This window comes from Thalassophryne amazonica, chromosome 16, assembly GCF_902500255.1.
Source record: "Thalassophryne amazonica chromosome 16, fThaAma1.1, whole genome shotgun sequence".
Taxonomy (NCBI): domain Eukaryota; kingdom Metazoa; phylum Chordata; class Actinopteri; order Batrachoidiformes; family Batrachoididae; genus Thalassophryne; species Thalassophryne amazonica.
The window spans coordinates 44881009-44898513 of record NC_047118.1 but is presented as its reverse complement, the minus strand read 5'-3'; the positions used below and the strand labels follow the sequence as shown (position 1 = coordinate 44898513).

The 17505-nt window shown below is 42.0% G+C and overlaps 1 protein-coding gene across 1 annotated transcript in view; it reads right to left on the bottom strand.

Moving 5' to 3' along the window:
- Positions 1-297: 297 nt before the first annotated feature.
- Positions 298-17505, bottom strand: part of gucy2c (guanylate cyclase 2C) — a 61547-nt gene continuing 44339 nt past the window's right edge. Inside the window, 9 exon segments of the mRNA XM_034191149.1 lie at positions 298-901; positions 7485-7561; positions 7664-7758; positions 7832-7930; positions 9113-9287; positions 11668-11860; positions 11981-12139; positions 12229-12320; positions 16483-16577. Coding sequence (XP_034047040.1) covers positions 709-901; positions 7485-7561; positions 7664-7758; positions 7832-7930; positions 9113-9287; positions 11668-11860; positions 11981-12139; positions 12229-12320; positions 16483-16577 — 1178 coding nt within the window. The 3' untranslated portion in view covers positions 298-708.

Here is a 17505-nt window from a genome sequence, read left to right as displayed (position 1 = left end):
ATTTTTATGTCAGTGAGTCAAACTGTATTTACAATTTTTACGAAATGAATAATAAAGGATTCTTACATCAATCATATAAACTTACAATAAATAAATGGTTTTAACCTGTTCAAATTAATCTAGAAATGTCAAAACAATAACAGTGCTACTTTTAAGAGTAAAAAAATAAATCTGCAGTAAATCTGGTTTCAAAAGGGGTGATGAGTCAAACAACTATACGTACGTACTATAAATGTTACTAAGTGGTTGGTAGTGAGTTTTTGGTGTGTGTATATATATACAACAATTTTTTCACAAACTAGCAACCCAAAAGATATTCTATGTATGGTGTATGACTGATCTAACAAAACATTTAAGAGCAATTAGTCATAACTTAAAACACATGAGAAAACAAGCATTATGAGAAAGACTTGCTTGGTTTTAGACTGTTAAAAATCATTTCCCCCCTTTGCAATACAATGCTGGAAACCTTAAAATCCATTTTCACTTGAGGAATAGTGAATGTTAATGTAGAAGGGGGTGTTTTTTGGATAATTGTACAGTCATAAAGCTTCAGGGAAAGTATCTGAGACAGCTGCCTCAAGTTTGACACGGCCAGTTGCTCCTCTGGTGGCAATTTACAGAAGGAAAACCTGGCAGTGCACATTCAGAGGTTTTACGCCATGGCTCGGTTTCTTCACCATGTTTGTATATGAAGCTCCTCTGTGGTCACAGGTGGGTCTCGGGGCTATCAGTGACAGCCAGATGGAAGTACTCTGGCAGGCTGTTGTCAGTCTCATGCTGACGCACTTTGGCGGACAGGGTCTTCCTCTTTTCAAAGCCATCGGAATCACGTCCGCGCTTCTGTAGACTGGACACGATCATTTCTGCTAGATCCTGCTGGAGCCTCTGGAAATTCTCCCTGAGACAGTGACACAAAGATGGTTAAACAAAACTGTATATGTATATATAATATATGCATTCTGTCATTCATTTTCTATACCCACTTACTCCAATTAAGGTTAACGGGGAAGCTGGAGCCTCACCTAGCGGTCACTGAGCAAGAGGCCGCCAGTCTTTCGCAGGACTGCATATAGACAGACAAACACATTCACACTCCCTCACAGTCCATTTAAAATTTCCAGTTCACCTAACCTGCATGTCTTTGGAAGTGGGAGGAAGTTGGAGCACCCGGAGGAACCCACGCAAGTACAGAGAGAACATGCAAACTCTACACAGAAAGAACCGGGTGGGAAGGAAACCTGAGAGCTCCTCTGTGAGGCAGCAGTGACCACTAAGCCACCGTACTGCCCATAGGATATGATGGGGCCCCTTCACAAATAGTGTGGATTTGGTCGATTTGCACATGAAGTGTGCATGAAGCAGGAATCGTACGCAAAACGTGTAAAATCGTACCTGCCTCCAATGCCTCGTACACCTGTTGCTCAAACTATTTGCGCACACCAGTGGCTGAAAGACAGAGTGTGCGCTGTGAGAGCCCATCGAACCCTCTCATGGCAGGTGTCGGCCAAATTTCAGCTGACACACACAATGTGTCAGCTTGGCACTTAGAAAATGTGTGGCCATTTGCGCTATTAGCACAACAGTCAGCAGACGATCACTATCGAGCTGGATGTGAAATTTGTCTAAGTGCCCCCACGTGTGTGGCTTTGCAAACAGACACAGTGACATGTTGGTGTGTGTGCGCTGAACTTACAGGAGGTGTGGCCGCCGACAAGAGCGGCTGGGCAACACATACAGTGTTTTATGGACATGAACAACTGTCCACTGTGATGTGCATGTGTCTGCTCGCTGTCCTCAAGTGGACATACATAAAAACATATATCGCTGTTGCAATGGGCTGCAGTGAGCACACACACGGCGCGCATGTTGACAGGCTGTCCCAGGTGAAATGGACAGTCAGATCATAACACGCAGCGGGCCATCTGAATGTCATGTCACCCATGTGAGCTCTGTTCCACATGACACGGTGTCAGTTCTGCGGTGCGCCATCCACAAGACACGCATGTCAGGCAGGACATGCGCGCGGGGCCTGCTGGACACGCCACCTGCAGATGTGGACATGATAAGAATGCCCTGCTTCTCATTCATGTCATTTCATGACTGTATGCCTGTGACCATGGGTCATCTACAGAGGAACAGACGGATCATACTTGTATTGCCCGCTTGATAAGACGGATTCAATAAAATACAGTGTTTTATATGGTGTGTGGTTTAATTTTTTCTGAAATACCTCCATGTCCTTCTTGATTTCAAGCATTTTCCCCCAACGTTTACAGGACAGTGATGGTAGCTCAGTGGTAAAGTTTCTGGCTGGGAATCAGAGGTTTTGGAAAGTGCAGGTTCGAATCCCGTGGGTGGCATGTACGAGGGCTGTCAATAAAGTATAGGTCCTTTTTATTTTTTTCAAAAACTATATGGATTTCATTCATATGTTTTTACGTCAGACATGCTTGAACCCTCGTGCGCATGCGTGAGTTTTTCCACGCCTGTCGGTGACGTCATTCGCCTGTGAGCACTCCTTGTGGGAGGAGTCATCCAGCCCCTCATCGGAATTCCTTTGTCTGAGAAGTTGTTGAGAGACTGGCGCTTTGTTTGATCAAAATTGTTCTAAACCTGTGAGGCATATCGAAGTGGACACGGTTCGAAAAATTAAGCTGGTTTTCGGTGAAAATTTTAACGGCTGATGAGAGATTTTGAGGTGATACTGTCGCTTTAAGGACTTCCAACACAGCGGGACGTCGCGCAGCGGTCCCAGGCGCCGTCGTCAGCCTATTTCAAGCTGAAAACCTCCACATTTCAGGCTCTATTGATCCAGGACGTTGTGAGAGAACAGAGAAGTTTCAGAAGAAGTCGGTCCCGATGTGCAGACGGGTCCGCGCGTTGGGACGCAGCCGGCGCGGTGCGGCGGCACAGGAAAAACACCTCCGTGTTGATAACCATTTGTAAAATCCAGGCGGCCATTGATGGCTTTCAGTGGAGTGAGTATATGAGAAATTGTTTAACAGCTGGACATGTTCCAACTTGTCCTTAAGGCTTCCAACAGAGGTGTTTTTCCTGTGGCGGAGTGTCGCGGCAGCTGCGAGCCGACGCTGCAATCCGCCCACACGTCTTTCATTAAAAAAATCTCCTTTAACAGTGGAATATCCAGATAAAATGCTGAAACCGACTTCTTCTGAAACTTCTCTGTTCTCTCACGATGTCCTGGATCAATAGAGCCTGAAATGTGGAGGTTTTCAGCTTGAAACAGGCTGACGACGGCGCCTGGGAGTGCTGCACGACGTCTCGCACCGTGGGAAGTCCTTAAAGCAACAGTATTGTTGTGAAAGTGTAGTGACACGGACCCACAACAGGGGGCGCAAATGAACGGTCAATAGATGAGCCAAAAAGTAACAATTTAATGTTGTGAAGGTGCACAACGAATACACAGACAATCTCAGAATGTGATTACAGTCAATCCACAAAGGTGACGTGTGGGCAGGCTCGAGGATAGAAGACGTCTGTCCTGAGAAGAGCCGGAACCACACGATTTCCGCCGCCACCGAACCTGGTGAATACTGGCGCCGCCAAGTCCCGAATTCCCAGGTGATCACCGTCCCCGACTGTCGGATCTGGTACTGCCGGCAAAGAACAAAGACAGTCAAGTGTGGGTTTGTATACACCCAGTAACAACAACGGTGGGAATGCCACCTCCACCTCTCACTCAATATGCTGAAGAGTACCGCAGTGATTCCTCAGGGGAAAAGAGTGCCGTCCTGCACTCACTCAGCTTCCACAGAAAAAGGAACTGGTACTCCTGCAAACACTCACAATATACAGATATATTGCAACACAAACGGCTGAGGATATTACCTCCAGTGAAGTACGATATCTCGGCGATGAGGTGGAGATGACGTCTGGGTTTTATGGAGTGGGATGATGAAGAATGAGTGACAGCTGTCAGGACATAATGAGTAACAGCTGTCACTCCCGGCTGTGTCCGTGGCGGCAGCGCCCTCTCGTGCCTGAAGCCCGCACTTCAGGCAGGGCGCCCTCTGGTGGTGGGCCAGCAGTACCTCCTCTTCTGGCGGCCCACACAACAAGTATCACCTCAAAATCTCTCATCAGCTGTTAAAATTTTCACCGAAAACCAGCTTAATTTTTCGAACCGTGTTCACTTCGATGTGCCTCACAGGTTTAGAAACAATTTTGATCAAACAAAGCGCCAGTCTCTCAGCAACTTCTCAGACAAAGGAATTCCGACGAGGGGCTGGACGACTCCTCCCACAAGGAGTGCTCACAGGCGAATGACGTCACCGACAGGCGTGGAAAAACTCACGCATGCGCACGAGGGTTCAAGCATGTCTGACGTAAAAACATATGAATGAAATCCATATAGTTTTTGAAAAAAATAAAAAGGACCTATACTTTATTGACAGACCTCGTATGTATATTTTTTCACAGCAGTGAAAAAAAAGCAGTCATAGGGCATGAGACGGGATACACCCTGGACAGGACAGGACATCAGTCTGATGCAAGACTAAATATAAACAGACAAACACATTCACACTCGCACCTACGGAATGGTGTGGAAAATGCAAAAAAAAAAAAAAAAAACAGTGATCTTATATTTACTTTTATTTCCCTGCAGACAATATGTTTTGGGTGGTCAGCTTAATTTCCTTTGTTAATATACAGTTGTGCTCAAAAGTTTACATACCCTGGCAGATTGTTTGCTTTTTGGTCATTTTTCAGAGAATATGAATGATAACACAAAAACTTTTTTCACTCATGGTTAGTGGTTGGGTGAAACCATTTATTATCAAACAACTGTGTTTACGCTTTTAAAATCATAATGGCAACAGAAACTACCCAAACGACCCTGATCAAAAGTTTACATACCCCTGTTCTTATTACACTGTTTTGCCCCCTTTAACTTCAATAACAGCTTGCAGTCTTTTGTGGTAGTTATGGACGAGGCTCTCTGATAGTGAAGCTGACACTGAATATGTCTTGGACTTTATTTTCATCAATTACAAAGAAATACAAACAGTATGACACTATATAGTAAATGTGCATGGAGTAGACAGTTCTGAAAAACTGAGTGACTGTGCAAGAAGAAGAAGAGTGAGGAAAGCCACCAAGAAACCCAGACAACCCAGAAGAAGATATAGGCTTATGTGGCTGTGACTTGAAGAAATTGTGCACAGTGCAAGCTTTGCATTTTGTATCACCACTTATACAGCTTCATGATGAAGCGGTAGAAAAGGAGGATTTTCTTAAAAAGAAGGCCTGAAAGTTTACCTACAAATTGCCAGAAGGTACATCTGAGATGCAAGACTAGATTTGATCTGTTTTGGTGAAAGAACAGCCTTCTCCACTCTACTCCACTATGAAGCTAAGAGCATGCAAAATGCAAACAGATGATGTCAACAATGTTCTTCAAATAGCAAAAGGAAGGGATTTGCACATTTCTCCCTCTACATTGCATAATGTCATTAAAGGATCCAAGGAATCTGGAGGAATTTAGGGGAACTGATGGTTAAAGCGCTGAGCAACATACAAGATGACATCTTTTCCAGGTATGTCCATGCACTTTTCACCAAGACAATGAAAATCCACATTCTGCATACTTTACAAAGGCAAGTCTGTGGAAATAAAGGGTACGGTTATTGGACATGTCTGCCTGCAGTTTTGACCTGTCCCCAATAGAGAATGTGTGAAGAATTTTGAAACGAATAATGCAACAACATTCCCGTTGCACACTTTAAGATGTGTTTGCAGGAAGAATAGTAAAAAATAGCACCTGAAATGCTTCATCATTTGCTATCCTCAATGCCAAAACATGCTTTAAGTGTTCTGAAAAGGTATGGCAACATTACAAGGTTGTAAATGCTTTAGCATCCCAAGGTTGCTTTTTTATGTGTTGCAGGCCTTAAATTCAGGAATGGATGTTTATTAACAAGAATGGCACAATGCCTTAGTGGTTAGCACTGTTGCCTCACAGCAAGAAGGTCCTGGGATTGCTTTCCACCTGGTCTTTTCTGTGTGGAGTTTGCATGTTCTCTCAGTGTTTGCGTAGGTTTCCTCCAGGTGCCCGACTTCCGTCCACTTCCAAAGGCATGCAGGTTAGGTAGATGGGTGACTCAAAATTGACTGTAGGTGAGAGTGTGCATGTGTGCGTGTCTGTCTAGGGTGTACCTAGCTTCCTGCCCTGTGACTACTGGGATAGGCTCCAGCACCACCACCACCTCGTGGACCTTCATTGGAGTAAGCAAGTATAGAGAATGTATATTAACAAATGAAAAACAGTTGACCACCCAAAACATGAAATATCTTAGGTGCATATTGTCTGCAATGAAATAAAAGACAAAATAAATGTAAGAATCACCGCATGTTTTTTGTTTTGCTTTTCCATTTTTGAAGATCAAAATTTTGATTTTCACTTCAATGTCCCCCAAACATGGATCAAACATGTATGTGGGTTCTGGAATTGTCCAGGCAAAAACAAATTTAACTAAAGGTCATTCACTAAGTCATGGTCATTGAAGTCAAATTGAGGTCAAAATTTAAGTTTTTCATTTCCATTTTCTCTAAACATGGCACAGATTTGGAGGTGGGATCCAGAGTTGTCCAGGTGAGATTAAGTTTGCTAAATTTCAGTTATCGGGGCCAAGGTCATGTCTGCCTGTCTGGTTGTTGATCTCCTCCTTATTGGTCCTTTTGCAGATTTTTACCAAACTTGGTATGTCACTGAAGGCTGCCCCTGAAATTGCCTTCAAGAATTAAGTTTGGCAAAGGTCAAGGAATTTGTTTTTTGACCCAATTTGGACCAAATATGCCACTCTTTTAGGTGAATTTCAAAATTACCCTGGGAAGGTCAGCCAAAGGTCAATCATTTAGGTGGAGGTCAAGGTCTTTGAGGTCAAATGTCAGATTGCTGTCGACCTTACTGTCTTCAAGCCAACAGGTATTATTACCTAGTCATAACCAGTTCAAACGTATTCAGTGTTTTCCATCATCTGTCAGGTCTTGCCCCTGCTCGGTCCTCACCCATTATGTTTTTTGTCAGTCTTTTTATTGATTTCCTTTTGTCTGCTTTTTTGACAGTCTGGTTATTTCACTTTTGTCACAGCTGCTTGCTGAGACTACCTGTTAATCATGACATCATCGTGTCCAAGCATATTAGGTAAACTGATTTATTGTCAGAAAGGTAGAAATGGTCTAATCACAAAATCCAAGAATAACTGGAAAAAAATGGCAAAACAAAATCAGGTTAAACAAAATCAATAGCTGAGGTCAAAAATCACAGAAGACTAGAAGAACAAAAGAATGGCTGAAATAGCAGTGACATCCATTGACCTTCTACCAAATGTTGCCCAAATCTTCCCTCACTTCACTGTTTTGGTGATGTTTTTGGATTTCTGTTGAGTAGATTCCAAAGCTTTTTATAAAATTTTAATCTAAAAAATGTGTTTGTGCCAATGGTGCTGTGTGTTACTCACGCTGTTGGCGGTGTTGGTAAATTATACTTTGCTTCAGTTACACCTGTTAACCAGTATGTAATTTCTTTGCCTTTTCCCTGTGAAACCAGTAACAAAACACAAGTTTAATAATAATAATAATAAACATTATTTATAATAGATTTTGACCCACAAGAGGCCAAAAAAAAAAAAAGTCTGACTTTCAGATAGGTCTCTCCTCTCTTTTCATACTCAAACTTGCAGCCTGTCCTCTTCAGGATGTTGATGGTGGACTGAGTGACATGAATCCTTAACGCTGGAAAGACATGACAACACAACTCTCAGCTGTAGTTTAAAAAAAAACTACACCAAATGTTTGTGTGTCTTACGTAGACCGGTGGACTCCATGCGAGATGCGGTATTGACCGTGTCTCCAAAAAGGCAGTAGCGAGGCATCTTGTTCCCAACTACTCCTGCAGCACACGGTCCTACACACAAACAAGCATTACCAGTTTTAACTTCTATTTAGTGAATTATTAGAAATTTTATTGCTTTTTTGTTGTTGAGATTTGTTTTTTTTTTTTTTAGATGCACATTAAAAAACATTGCAAGAATTTCTTCTACTTCCACAAAAGTTACATAGTCAAACTGTTTTTAAAAAATGTATTGACACCTTTACGGTCTCATGCGTAATCTTGTTCTCACTGGGGAGGCCGAGATTTTGTTGTCAGTGTAAAAAAGCGTTTGCGCAACTTGTTTGCAACATTGCATCGTTATGGAGGTGAGTTCACCCAAAATATGTATTAAAGTGTTTAACTAAGATAATTGTGAGTGTTTAATGTGAGTTTATATACATATATATATATATATATATATATATATATATATATATATATATATATATATATATATAAACGTGTTGCTATTAGGGTTGGGTGTCGGGAACCGGTTCTTTTTTGTGGTCTCCTTAAGAAATGATTCGATCCATCGACAGCAATAGCCTTTTTGCTTAATGATTCCCTTATCAGTCCTTCAGAGTGGCTGTTGTTTTTGGGGGTGTTTGTCAGGAAAATGAACATTTCTCTACACTGATTACAGACCCTGCAGCGGGTCTGCAATCAAGCGTTTCTGCAGCGCGGCTTTGCTTTGAACCTTGAACCAATGAAGCTCTGCTTCAATCTTCGATCTGCTGCTTCATTGGTTCTTTGTTTTAGTTCGCTTTATCTTCATTTTCCTCCACTACAACTCTAAAGCGCATATGTCTGTGAGTAATACTTACCTTTTTTATGTTAAACCGACCTGTTATGGTCTTCTGACACAGTTGACAGATGTATTTTATAATTTAAAAACGGGACCATGTGTTAGCATGTCTATGGCATTATCAATGTTAAAGTTAGCATTAAGCTGAGCCATTATCAAGCCTCCCTCCCCAGCACTCAAAGGATTCTAGGATACTCTAAAACCATCAATATATGTGTTGACTGTAGGGCCAATCCTGCCTGCAGGGTTAGTGTACTGCTGCTGGTTGCCATTTTTGAACATTGAGCGCAGTTTTTAGTTTAAGTTGTACAGACTCCAAGTCTAGCATTATACAACTCCAAATATGTTATGGATAATATTCTCTTCAACAGGGATCACAAATAACTGATTAATTATGAGTATGCCGTTACCTGAGTGCACACCAATGCGGATCCACAGTGGGATTCCAGGCAGATGCTGCAACTCAAAAGTGCCCACAAATTCCAGGATGTCCAAAGCCATGTGGGCGATATCCACTGCATGCCTGTCCCCATTGCGACTAGGTAAACCTGACGCAACCATATATGCATCTCCTATTGTCTCCACCTGAGATAGACACAGGAATTAGCATATATATATATATATATATATATATATATATATATATATATCCGGTGCAAAGCAGCACACAGAGCAGTGCAAGTGTCTATACTCATGGCCAACTGCCACAGTTGGCATTTTCACTCCAAGCACCCGTGTTGCGTAAGCAACAAATGAACTTGCACTCATTTGTACGCCCATGGGTGCATTTGATCTTAAAAATGAGTAGTGGTATTGCATTGCTGTCATGAATAACACAAAGTGAATGTGCCATAGATTACCAAAAGATGAGATTGATTGTAGCATTTTACTACTATTTATACACCACAATATTCAAACACTCCTGTGTGAGTTCTCATACTCATTATCTTCACTCAACCAACTACAATGAAACTATCCATCACACCTGACTATGAATGCACTGTGAAGAGGAAAAACACTTTTGAAACAGAGTTTCCCTGGGGGAAGATTGACACTGGGCAGGAACTCACCACAGCTGATACAAAACACAAGAACTGTTAAATATATATATATATATATATATATATATATATATATATATATATATATATATATATATATATATATATATATATATATATATATATATATATATATATGCAAGATGGATGAAAAAAGGTGCATTGGACAACATATTGGACATTATTTGACGTAGTTTGGTTATTTGAAGCAGTTTAGTCAAAGTGGACACAGTTGCTGGCCCACAGCAATATGGAGAAGTGAACCATGGATTTAGGCAGGAAGCTCTCAGCTGGTGGTGTGTAAAATAAGGACTGTTAAATTCCTAAAATGAGTAAGATGGACAAATCAGCAGGGGTGGTGGCCAAGTGGTTAATGCGCTTGGTTTCAGTTCAGAAGGTTCCGGGTTCAAATCCCACCCCTGCCACATTTCTCCATGTAATGTGGAGTTGCGTCAGGAAGTGCATCCGGCGTAAAACTTGTGCCAATTCAACATGCAGATCCACCTTAGATTTGCTGTGGCGACCCCAAGTGCAAACAAGGGAGCAGCCGAAGGGACTTACTAGTAAGATGGACAAATAAATGCATGTTGGACATCATATGAGATGTTATTTGACACAGTTTGGACAAAAGGAATCCTCACATGGATATGGATTGATATTATTTTCATTATTAGTTATTTATTTGTGATAGGATCTCTCAAACCACAAACACACACACACACACACACACACACACAAAACATGTACTCTGGAAAATACAGTAGAAGTAAAAAGTCTAATAACTGATCCTCTGAGGAGAAGAAGATGTTGCATGCTGCTTCCCCTGAGAGAACTTTGGAGGCTGCTTCTGTAAATAATTTATTCGCATGCTTGAATGCTTTGTGCACATAGCGCTTTCTAAAACCTCTCACTTCACTGCAGAAGTTAAAAACAATCACAGATGACAGCCTCATCTCATCTCTTCAACCACTTATCCGGAATCAGCTCGCGGGGACAACAGTTCCAGCAGGAGACCCCAGACTTCCCTTTCCCCGGCCACATTATCCACCTCTGACTGGGTGATACCAAGGTGTTCCCAGGAGAGTGTGGAGCTATAATCTCTACACCTAGTTCTGGGTCTTCCCCCGGGGTCTCCTCAGAGATGGACTTGCCTGAAAGTCCTCCCCCGGGAGGCGCCCAGGGGCATCTTTACCAGATACCCGAACCAATTCAGCTGGTTCCTTTCACTCACTTCTCACTTTATCTCTAAGGGAGACACCAGCCACCCACCTAAGAAAGCCCATTTCAGCTGTTTGTTCTTGCGATCTAGTTCTTTTGGTCATGACCCAACCCTCATGGCCATAGGTGAGAGTAGGAATAAAGATTGACCAGTAGATCGAGAGCTTCGCCTTTTGGCTCAGCTCCCTTTTCATCACTACAGTACGGCAAAGCGAATGCAATACCATCCCTGCTGCGCCGATTCTCTGGCCAGCATCACCCTCTACTGTCCCCTCACACGTGAACAAGACCCTGAGGTACTTGAACTCCTTCACTTGAGGCAAGACTGTATTCCCTACCCGGAGCAGGCAATCCATCGGTTTCCTGCTGAGAATCACAGCCTCAGATTTAGAAGTGCTGATCCTCTAAATGATGATGAGATCCCTAAAACACACCCATGACTAATTACTGGACTAAATCCAATCCCTTTGTGTCCATTGTCTTACTTTTCACTCAGATTTCACACTGTGTAAAAAGCAAAGTGGCAAATGTGCAAATACTTGCACTAAGCATCCATGAGAAACAGATTCTCATACTAGATACACTAGAAAAGCAGAAATGTTGAATTTACCCTCCAACACTTTGATTTAAAACAGACTTCCAACATAAACAATTCAACCCTGAACCCAGATGGTCACATTAAGCACCTTGTACACATCATGATGGTCCAGGATGCTATCAAAGTTCTTGTAGATGTCGTTCAGCATGTCTACCACCTCCATGGGTGTGCTGTAATGGCAGAGGGTGGTGAATCCCACGATGTCACTGAAATAGACCGTCACCTCCTCAAACAGCTCCGGCTCCACTCTGCCCGTCTCCTTAAGTGAACGGACCACAGGACTGTGGAAAACGGCATGAGAATTGTGGAACTATTAACAACCCTGCAAAATCCGAGGGACTCTTAGTGCCTCAAATGGATTTACAGTGTATTACATCAGTGGATAAAATATAAACATATACCCAGGTAGTAGCATGAAGTTGAGTCTATCTGCTCTGTCCCTTTCAGCTTTGTACAAAGCAGTCCTCTCTTCCACCAAACGCTCCAGAGTTCTGGAGTACATCTGCAGGCGGCGGATCAGGTTGTCCATATATGTTTCAGTAGCCTGGTTGTGCAGGTTACTGTGTAAAATGACAGGCAAAATTAAACACATGAACCATTTTATTTGTTTATTGTAAATGCCTCACGATGTACAGTTGCGTAGTTGTACCTAAATATTTTACCCAGGGTCATTTCTATCTTCTTAAAATCTGGCCTCCGTTCAGGGTCTTCATCCCAACAGTTCTTTATCAGCATAAACAGCTGTACAGACACCAGGCACAGAGATGAAATACTTTCCAGCACTTTTGCTTGAAACCTTGACACAGAGATCATGTTTGGCAGGCGGTTCAAGCCCAATTCAACTGTGGTAATATAGGGATGCCAGTTCCACTGTCATTTTTGCATTACAGGCATTACCCCAGGGCTCCATACTGGGACCACTGCTGTTTGGTCTCTTCATAAATGATCTGCCTTTGATTTGTTGTGGTGTCCACTGTCAACTTTATGCGGATGATGCTGTTTTTTATGCTCCCACAAAGACACCAGAGCAAGCTGCAGAAGTTTTATCTGCATGCATGGCTAAGGGCCCTGTCCCACTGGCGTTTAGGAGGATTTGCACATGAAATGAGGAGACAAAAGCTGAGTGTCTGCAACAAAGATGGGCGGAAATGACAAATGTCCCGGGGTGGATCAGTGAATACATGAGGAAGAAAAGCGGATATAACAGGGAACAGAAGCGAAAGCGACCGCGGAGGCGCCCCCATGAGGGGCACAGCAGCCGTGATGCACTCGCTCCATCCGTGCCCACTCTGTCTGCATGCGCGACATACCATTTGTGACCATGATGTGGCCGTGCTTGGCACGCATCATATCTGTTTTGCACGCTGTCCCGGTCCGCCGCCAAGCCGCGCCAACCCGTCGGTTGCGGATATCAGCGGATGACAGGGGATATGCGGCGCGTTGGTTGTGTATGTCCTGCGTATGTCTTCACAATGTGTTCAGGCAGTGATGCGGATCTCATCCGCACCAGGATTTTTGAGCCACTCAAAAATCCTGGCTGCGGACATGCGTGCCTCTGTGGATGATCACGGACGTGTTCGGATGGTGGCCGACTCATACAGGAATGTTACACGGTTATTGCGGTTGTTTGGCGGATGTGGGCCACTTTTGTGCGCATTCCATTCGCAAATCCTCCTAAACACCAGTGGGACAGGGCCCTAAGGTTAGTCTGTGGCTTTTCAAAAATGAATTGGTTCCTAATCTCATTAAAACAGTTGCCATGTGTTTTTCCATCAAAACACAAAATTTAGAACAGAATTTTCAAATACTTTTGCAAAATGACAAAATACAATGGGTAAATGAAATTAAATATTTAGGTTTAGTTCTTGATTCACAACTAAATTTGATGGACACAACAATACAAACAATACAAAGAAACCTAAATTGTTTTAAACTTATCAGACATTACATTTCAAACCAGGTGGCCCTGCTGTACATGCATGGGATGATATTTTCACATATATCCTACTGCATGACAGCATGGTTCCAGGCAGTTCTCTCAGCGACAAAGTGCATTGGCTCACTTTATAGTCAAGCTATGAAAATTATGGACAGGAAACGTATCCGTTTTCATCACTGTCAAATTCTCAACAAGTATAATTTATTAAGTTTTGATAGTTTCAGTAATTTGTGCTTTCTCAAATGTTACCATAATCTGGTTCCAGAATCACTCAGTACAGTTGTGCAGAGACCAAGCAGCAGTAGAACAACACGAGGAAGCTTAAACCACAACTCTACAACCCGTAAGTGTAGAACATCATTTGGACAGTCGGCCTTTTCTTATAAAGCCTGTAAACTCTGGAACTCATTGCCCACAGAAATTAAGTCCATCAGCGAGTTTAAATTGTTCTCATCCAAACTTAAATCTTGGCTTAAAATAAACCAAAACTGCATCCATGTGTGAGAGTGTGAATGAATGAGATGGGTAAGTGATGAACTTTTGAACTGTTTTTGAACTGTTATTTATAGATGAAATGTTTTTATGTAAATGAATTTGTATTTTAGATAATGTCTTGTTAGTGTAGAAAAGCTCAACCAGGGACAGGAGTTGAAAACTAGCAGTAGCTATACTCTGTGTGCATCGCATCAGCTGCAAGCCTTGTTTTGTAACTATGTTTGATTGCACTGTCCCTGTCAAATAAATAAATAAAGAATAAAAATTAAAGTTACATTAAAACAATAGTTTGTATATATCTAATTTGTGAAGCACCTCTGAGTGGAATTAGATTTATGTAAACCCTGATGTGATTGGATCGGCTTAGATTAGATCAGATAAAATTTGTTGATCCCTTGGGAAAACTCCCTCGGGGAAACTGAGGTTCCAGCAGCATTGTATAGCTGCACACAGGGTAAGAAGCACAAAAGTGAAAGTAAAAAAGAAAAACTGTTTGCAATATAAATACACAAATACAAATACAACCCCTGGCAAAAATTATGGAATCACCGGCCTCGGAGGATGTTCATTCAGTTGTTTAATTTTGTAGAAAAAAAGCAGATCACAGACATGACACAAAACTAAAGTTATTTCAAATGGCAACTTTCTGGCTTTAAGAAACACTATAAGAAATCAAGAAAAAAAGATTGTGGCAGTCAGTAACGGTTACTTTTTTAGACCAAGCAGAGGAAAAAAATATGGACTCACTCAATTCTGAGGAATAAATTATGGAATCACCCTGTAACTTTTCATCCCCAAAACTAACACCTGCATCAAATCACATCTGCTTGTTAGTCTGCATCTAAAAAGGAGTGATCACACCTTGGAGAGCTGTTGCACCAAGTGGACTGACATGAATCATGGCTCCAACACGAGAGATGTCAGTTGAAACAAAGGAGAGGATTATCAAACTCTTAAAAGAGGGTAAATCATCACGCAATGTTGCAAAAGATGTTGGTTGTTCACAGTCAGCTGTGTCTAAACTCTGGACCAAATACAAACAACATGGGAAGGTTGTTAAAGGCAAACATACTGGTAGACCAAGGAAGACATCAAAGCGTCAAGACAGAAAACTTAAAGCAATATGTCTCAAAAATCGAAAATGCACAACAAAACAAATGAGGAACGAATGGGAGGAAACTGGAGTCAACGTCTGTGACCGAACTGTAAGAAACCGCCTAAAGGAAATGGGATTTACATACAGAAAAGCTAAACGAAAGCCATCATTAACACCTAAACAGAAAAAAACAAGGTTACAATGGGCTAAAGAAAAGCAATCGTGGACTGTGGATGACTGGATGAAAGTCATATTCAGTGATGAATCTCGATATCTGCATTGGGCAAGGTGATGATGCTGGAACCTTTGTTTGGTGCCGTTCCAATGAGATTTATAAAGATGACTGCCTGAAGACAACATGTAAATTTCCACAGTCATTGATGATATGGGGCTGCATGTCAGGTAAAGGCACTGGGGAGATGGCTGTCAGTACATCATCAATAAATGCACAAGTTTATGTTGATATTTTGGACACTTTTCTGATGTTTAAGGATGATGAAATCATTTTTCAAGATGATAATGCATCTTGCCATAGAGCAAAAACTGTGAAAACATTCCTTGCAAAAAGACACATAGGGTCAATTTCATGACATAGGGTTAATGTCAACGAGCAGATCTGATTTGATGCAGGTGTTAGTTTTGGGGATGGAAATTTACAGGGTGATTCCATAATTTATTCCTCAGAATTGAGTGAGTCCATATTTTTTTCCTCTGCTTGGTCTAAAAAAGTAACCGTTACTGACTGCCACAATCTTTTTTTCTTGATTTCTTATAGTGTTTCTTAAAGTCAGAAAGTTGCCATTTGAAATGACTTTAGTTTTGTGTCATGTCTGTGATCTGCTTTTTTTCTACAAAATTAAACAACAGAATGAACATCCTCCGAGGCCGGTGATTCCATAATTTTTGCCAGGGGTTGTACCAGACATACTGATCAATACTGGTTTACTGGCGACTACTGCTCCTCTCCTTCCTGTTCTCTGTCTTCCCTGTTACTCCTCCTCCCCCTGAGTGAGGAGTTGTACAGTCTGATGGCCTTTGGGAGTAAGTAAGTAAGTAAGAAGTTAGCAAGTAAGAAGAGCTTTACTAACTACCTAAGAACCTTGGCACCACACAGACTTTACATCACTGAGGAAGGAGGCACGGGAATTAAAAAAAAAAGTTGTATGGTCCAACAAAACCTCAGGATCACAACCAAGAAACTGATGATGGAGGAATCAGGTGACATCATCCATCTTTAAGCGAGTGCTCCATCACCAAGACCTTCACATATGTTGACCATGAAAGCAGCTATTTATCCAAAACTGACATTTTTATTATTTTTTTTTGTCTGTAGAATGCCAATTAGACATTTTCACATCATCGTTGGCTCTTACCTCGATCTCCCTCTCTGAGGCTCTGTCAAAGTTGAGGTCGGGTCTGAAGAAATTTGTGCCGTTGGGATGCTGCACTCGGTAGATTTTCTTTAAGACTTCAAACAACAGTCAGATCAAGAGAGAAGACAAAAGGTCAGAAGCGACGACAAAGTCTATGACTGCTGCACAACTAAAAGTGCTGCATCAACCTGTCATACAATTAAGTGCAATTCCAAAAATGATTCCTGTCTGTTTTTGCCCAAATCAAATCACAATTACAGCATTCCTCAATGAAAGGAATATAAATGCAAGAATAAGAATGTGGTGATAGTCTAATGGTTAAGCGTTGGGACCAGAAGATCCTTGGTTCAAAACCCAGCCAGACTGGAAAATCACTAAGGGCCCTTGGGCAAGGTCTTTGCTCCCGGTATGTAGTGAGCACCTTACATGGCAGCCCCCTTACATTGGTGTTTCGGAGAATGTGAGGCATAATTGTAAAGCACTTTGAGCTTCTGATGCAGATGGGAAAGTTCTATATAAATGCAGTCTATTTACCGTTTAATTAGCCAGTGTTCTGAAGTCACGAAATAATGTCAACTTACACTTATTGGCCACATTATTAGGTACACCTTGCTAGTACCAGGTTGGACCCCCTTTTGCCTTCAGAACTACCATAATTCTTCATGGCATAGATTCAACAAGGTGTTGGAAACAGTCCCCAGAGATGTTGGTCCATACTGATATGACGGTATCACGCGGTCGCCCATTCAACCAGTCTGTCCATTCTCCTCTGACCTCTGACATCAACAAAGCACTTTTGTTCACACACCTGCCACTCACTGGATATCTTCTCATTTTCAGACCATTCTCTGTAAACCCTAGAACTGGTTGTGTGTGAAAATCCCAGTAGAGCAGGAGTTTCTGAAATACTCAGACCAGCCCATCTATCACCAACAACCATGCCACGTTCAAAGTCACTTAAATCCCCCTTCTTCCTCATTCTGATGCTCGGTTTGAACTTTACCAAGCCGTCTTCACCACGTC